This window comes from Juglans regia, chromosome 3 (genome assembly GCF_001411555.2).
Source record: "Juglans regia cultivar Chandler chromosome 3, Walnut 2.0, whole genome shotgun sequence".
In the NCBI taxonomy this organism is placed as follows: Eukaryota; Viridiplantae; Streptophyta; class Magnoliopsida; order Fagales; family Juglandaceae; genus Juglans; species Juglans regia.
This window is the reverse complement of record NC_049903.1, coordinates 19289360-19295161: the sequence shown is the minus strand read 5'-3', so window position 1 is coordinate 19295161 and position 5802 is coordinate 19289360. Positions and strand designations below refer to the sequence as shown.

At 34.9% G+C, this 5802-nt stretch overlaps 1 protein-coding gene across 1 annotated transcript; it reads left to right on the top strand.

Moving 5' to 3' along the window:
* Positions 1-3881: 3881 nt before the first annotated feature.
* LOC108990589 lies at positions 3882-5344 on the top strand. The gene has a single exon (XM_035688188.1). It carries the CDS (start codon positions 4124-4126, stop codon positions 4916-4918), a length of 795 nt encoding a protein of 264 aa, XP_035544081.1. The 5' UTR covers positions 3882-4123; the 3' UTR covers positions 4919-5344.
* Positions 5345-5802: the final 458 nt, after the last annotated feature.

Genomic DNA, 5802 nt, shown 5'->3' with positions numbered 1-5802 from the left:
ATATAAGAGAGCGGTAGCTCGTGAATATGCAGCCAAAAACTTTCTGTATCAAAATTTATTCTATGAAGGGGAGTATAGCCTTCGAACTCCTTAAGAACTAGCACTTGGTTGTCAAACAACCAAGGCCTTCCAGACCACACTCTCATTTTATCAGCTAGGGTCTCAAAAATAATGGCAAAAACATTATGTCGTACCTCAGTAAACTTTGCTGCCTTATTAATTTGCCAAACCTTTGCAAGAGTCGACCCGATCACCTCTTTACTGATTGGCCTTGAGGAACAAATCTTCTCCAGTAAACTCCTCTGTTCTTTTTTCACTAGCTCTGCCGAGGGATCCTCCTCAAGTTCATTGTCAACTTGCTCTTCCTCCATCAACCTGAATCTCTTCCATTTCTCCTCTAATCCCTTCATGCAGAACCCGTAAAATTTTTTCACTCTTAGGCCTTCCAAAAGCTCACTAAGAAGTTCTTCTACCTCCGTAGCCACTGCCGTGTACCGGCAGTGTCCTTTTCCTTTTGTTTCTATTTCCACTCAAACACCCCTCATTGTGGTCCCCCTAAAGGCCAAAATCCGTTATAACTGTCTTTACGTGCCATTCACGCACCCCTCACACTTCACTTCTTCTCTAGAGAGAAAAAGAGGGAAGAATTTAAAATATGAGTTTACTTAATAAATAATAATACTGTTAATCTTGAATTTATCAACCTTATTCACACATGAAGTTTATATGATGAATTTTAAGTGATTCCTATATAACCCACTTCAAATGCGACATTTTAATTAGTGTAATTAAGAATGACACTATATAGAATATATAACATCATTTTTCTTAAAGCATCAACCAAATATGGGAAACCTAAACTTTTTTTTCTTGTAATTAACATAATTAATGAGGTACACTTTGTCCTTTGATGAATGAATGGAAGTTATGTCAACATCAAAGTCGCACCAACAAAGAAGGCTTCCCAACGAACCCATGTCATGTGGTCCACTCATATACTTTTGGAGCAGTCAATCATGTGGTCTAGGAATAGCTTCTTCTAATGGCAAAAATAAGGCGGCTTTTACTTTTCATGCCTTTCACTGTTGATCAAGTCAATCTTTCCAAGTGTTTTTTAAACTTTGGAAAATAATGTTGTTAGTTTAGGATTTTACTATTTTCAATTATACATAAAATTAATGTAAACATTCACTTAAATAACATCACATCAACAAGTTTGTATAAAAATAACAAATTCAAAAAACTTTATAGATTGCGATACATTAATATAAGATTTATTTTATCCTCTGAATACGCTACAAAGAGTGATACACAGTTGACTCATATAGATTGAAAAATTATTCTCATCAGCTACTATTCACCATTCCACATCCTATTAAAAATACTTTCATATCCTATGAAAAATACTCCCACATCTTATAACAAAGTTATAGACGTGGAATGTGAGATTGAATAGTAGCTGATCAGAATAATTTTCCGTATAGATTACTAGCCATTACATGATATTGGGTTCCCACATGCTTGATCGGGAAAGTCTCCTCTGGCCTAGCGATCATTGTGCAGTACTGGCCGTTGGGTGAGTGGATGTTTTCATAGGAGGTGAGTATTCATTTGGTAAGTGATCCGAGATTGTGGTTGTAGCTGTTGATGGGTGATATGTGTTATTATTACAAACCATGCCATATTGTCCTAATATGATTAGAAAATCATTACTAGGCATGAGGCATGCAAAATCAGCAAACGCAATATATATGCATGGTTGTTGAAAGAAAATGGTTACTTCAATCTCGTTTATTATAAGTCTAATGAAAACATGATCATTTCCCATATCATGTAAAGTGCTCCAATTCAAGGTAGGATCGATCGATGTCCCCACATTACAAGACAAGTTCCATTTCACAGAAAAAGAAGATTGATACCTGTGAGTGTAAGCAAGAAGAAAGGCAGCCCAAAAGTCTCTTTTTTGTAACAAAAGTGAATGAGAGAGAGAAGAAAATGCAATTGCAAGAGAAATTCATGATTAGACTGATTGTGCCGAGCGAACTAATTAATATATATCCTTTTGACTCGTCCTCCTAAACTACTGCATGGCCCATCACCATTGGAATGAATCTGCTTCTGCATGCCTCAAATTTAATTCCCATATAAAGAGCATGAAATCATTATTTTCTTTGAGGCTTTACGATATTGTTCATTAATTGTACATTCTGAATTATTTGGTCGTAACATTAAACTTCAATCCTTAATCATCATGATCTGACAGACAAGCTAAGGTCCTAAAATATTATAAAATAACTCGAGATATAAAAAATATTTTTAATACATATTTTTTCATCGCTAGATTGTAGAGTTTGAAAAGAAACTTTAGAAGATTAGAAAATAATATATATATATTTATATATTGATATATGATAAAAGGAAGAAAAAAAAAAGACAAATAAAAGAGTAAATAATATAAGGAATTATTATTTGATTTTATAAAGTCAAAAAGGAGAAAATGTTAATTAAGCATCTGGATACCCAATCAACATAGTTATTAGCTAGGTAGTATTAGAGAATAAACATCTAATACTCCATCTTATTGTAAAATATAATTAAGTGCCATTCAAAATTAATATTGATACAAACAATATATGTAACCGGAGGCGAGTCTCATGGGCTTATGATACTTTTGCCGAGTTTGTAGTGCTATACATATATACAATTTTATGCATAATATTATACGTATTGAGTAACAATCTCATTTTATTAATGCTTAATTTATTTTTTAATTTAAATCTAAAATTTTAAAATTTTCATAATTTTTAATAGCTGACACTTCATAGCACGTATGATTATGTAAATAAAATTATAAGTTTAGAAGCATTCTCCAATTTTGCAAGTCTTCCAAGACTCTTAGGATCAAATTCTCTAAAACATATAGGAATGTATAATTTAAATGAGAATTAGGATAGATAAATGGATTGGATAAATCAGCTAAGCATTTTAGGTATCGTTTGTTTTTACAGATAAAATAAGATGAGATAAAAGTTGAAAGTAAAATATTATTAGAATATATATTTTTAATATTATTTTTATTTTAAAATTTAAAAAAGTTGAATTATTTATTTTATTTTATACAAAAATTTAAAAAAATTATAATGATTAGATAAAATAAAATGAGATAAAAAATTTTATAAAAATAAACTAGGCTTGTTTTTCTGCTAACTAGGAGTTCATTTATGGACATTAATTTTCCTTTTTGGATTGACTGCTGTACAACACCCTTTTCATCTCATCTCCTTGTTACTGCTAGAGCGCACGTACATTTGCATTGCTTGCTGGAGTGTTGTGATTGGGGAAGATATAATATATCATCACTTCAAGTAATCGACTCGACATTAATGGGAATTTAGAAGTGTTAGCCGAGGAAGTCAAGTTTTTTCACCATATATGTGTTTGGCATCATCTCCTTCTTGCACCTGATACCTTGAGTTCTTGTTTAATCAGTATGACAGGCTTGTTAGAATTATTGATAGTCAATTAATAAAAATTATCATACATAAAAATAATTTAATAAATATAAACAATTAAAGTGAGAGAGAGAGAGAGAGAAATGCCTACAAAACCCACGAACCAGGACGGGTTTTTGCAACTTCGTAATGGGTTTGGTTGCCACTTGCGGTTGTACTTTTCAGTTGATTCAATTCGTGAGCGCTCTCTCTCTACTCGATCAATCAAACAAACAAACAAACCATCTTTTAAGAATGATTTGTGGATTTTATAGGACAAAACAAAAGGGTCATCTCGGTAATTGTACCCCCCTCCCCCTCACGCCCACCACCATCTCATATATTCCATGCCTCTACCCACACGCACTTCTAAAGCCCCCCCATCTTAAAACCCCCCGGTCTTCTAAACCTCTCTATCTCTCTCCTCTTTATGTCCCGTCCGTCCCGTCCCATTCTGATTCCTTTCCCTCTCCCACTTCCTCGCACTTTCTAGTCCCTAATCGGTTTCATTCGTTTCCCACTCTCAATTTTCTCTCCCGATCATGGTTTTCTGGGCGAGAGTTCTTTTTCCTTCATGTAAGGAAACGAGAATTCTCTATGAATCTTGAATTCCGTTTTTTTCTGCCGTCGCCATGAAGTCCTTTTCCCATTTCTTATCGTCTTTCTCCTCAAACCCTATTTTCTCGTGCATTGTTAGTCTTTACGCTCTGATTCTACTCTATCTCCCCCACCTTTTCCTGAGAATCATTTTCTCCCCGGTGCTAAACGCGACTGGAATTCTGTTCTTCGCTTTACTCCGACTCGGTGCAATTCAGAGATTGGAAGATGAGATCACTGATAACTCTTGCCAGTTCCAAACGAGCCGGGAGGCCGGCGAAAACGCGGAAAGCAAAGAGAACGGGGAAAGCGATTCCTTTGAGCCAGTAAAAACGGAGTTTCCAGAAGAAGACATTGGTGTCGCATCCCAATCGGAAACCGACTCCGAATCCGATTCCAGTTTCAATCCCACCCCATGCTTCGAGGACTCCTTCGTCGAATGGGATGTGAAGGCACCGTTGGAGGTCATATACGAAGAATACGAAGGTGATGAAGCAGAAGAGGATCCGAATCCGAGCGAGAAGTATCCAAACCCGAACGAGGGGGAAGGGACCAAAAATATGAGCCATGAGAGGCACCCTTCACTTTCAATGTATTACCCGGAATCAGACTCGGATGACTCATCCGACGGCGATTTTAGCAATTTTCCGCCGATGGGAGAGTGGTACTCCCCGGAGAACCGGTGTCTCACTTGGAACGAGGAGGACAGAGAGGGTCTAATAGAGATTGCCTTGGATGGGAATAAGAGAGGGCATGATTTTCATGTCGAGGAAGAGAACTTGATTGAGATTGATATTTCTCCGATGAGAAACGAGGAATTTCCCGGCTAGAAATTGAAGTTTCCCGGCGAGGTTAGGATCAGTTGATGCGGATGTTTTGGATTTGTTAATACTTGGGTTTACCGTTGTGTAATAGTCAATGAGGAAGTTTAATTTAGGCTTTAGCACTAAATCCAAAGATTTAAATGCTTTGGTGGGAATGACTAATTTGCCCTCGTTTTATTTTTCTGCGCAACACGTGGCAGAGGCTTACGAAAATATTGATGAACCGAAGGTCCGAACGGGCATGTTTTATGAACAATGGAGCGATGGAGACTTGACTGACTTCGCCAAAAAGAAAGTGAATAAATAGTGTAAAGATTGGGCTCCGAGTCCTTTGTCCTTGTTCAGATGCTTGTTTCCAAGTTCCAACCGGTTGCCTTTCTTTCTTGGACTTGATCTCTTTTTCTTCATTTCTAATCAACTTAAAGATATATTTGGATACAGTTATTTTATTTTCAAGTCGAGTATATAAAATTTATATAATTTAAATAATAAAATTTAATTTTTAAAATTTATCTATAAAATAAATTATATTATAAAAATATTTTAGGTATATTCTATGCATCGATTTGAAAATATAATTTTTTATTAAAATAATAATATTGATATTCTTTTAAAAAGAAGTTCAAATAAAAAAAATATTCTTTTAAAAAAAAATCTATTCACCATTCTATAATGTGACATTAGATGATTGGTTCACAAGTAAAATATAATAAATAGCCTCAAATCATCTAATGTCACATCATGAGATGATGAAAAGATGATGATAATTGAGATGATGAATAACATTACTCTTCTTTTAAATTCTTATCCGAATTAGAGAGGTTCAAGTAGATGTCACATCTCTCTCACTTAAGACCATTGTATTCCAATGACAACCTAAAAATATTTTG

Excerpts from the sequence above, each read along its gene's own strand:
- LOC108990589 (XM_035688188.1), top strand. The coding sequence starts at position 4,124 with ATGAAGTCCTTTTCCCATTTCTTATCGTCTTTCTCCTCAAACCCTATT.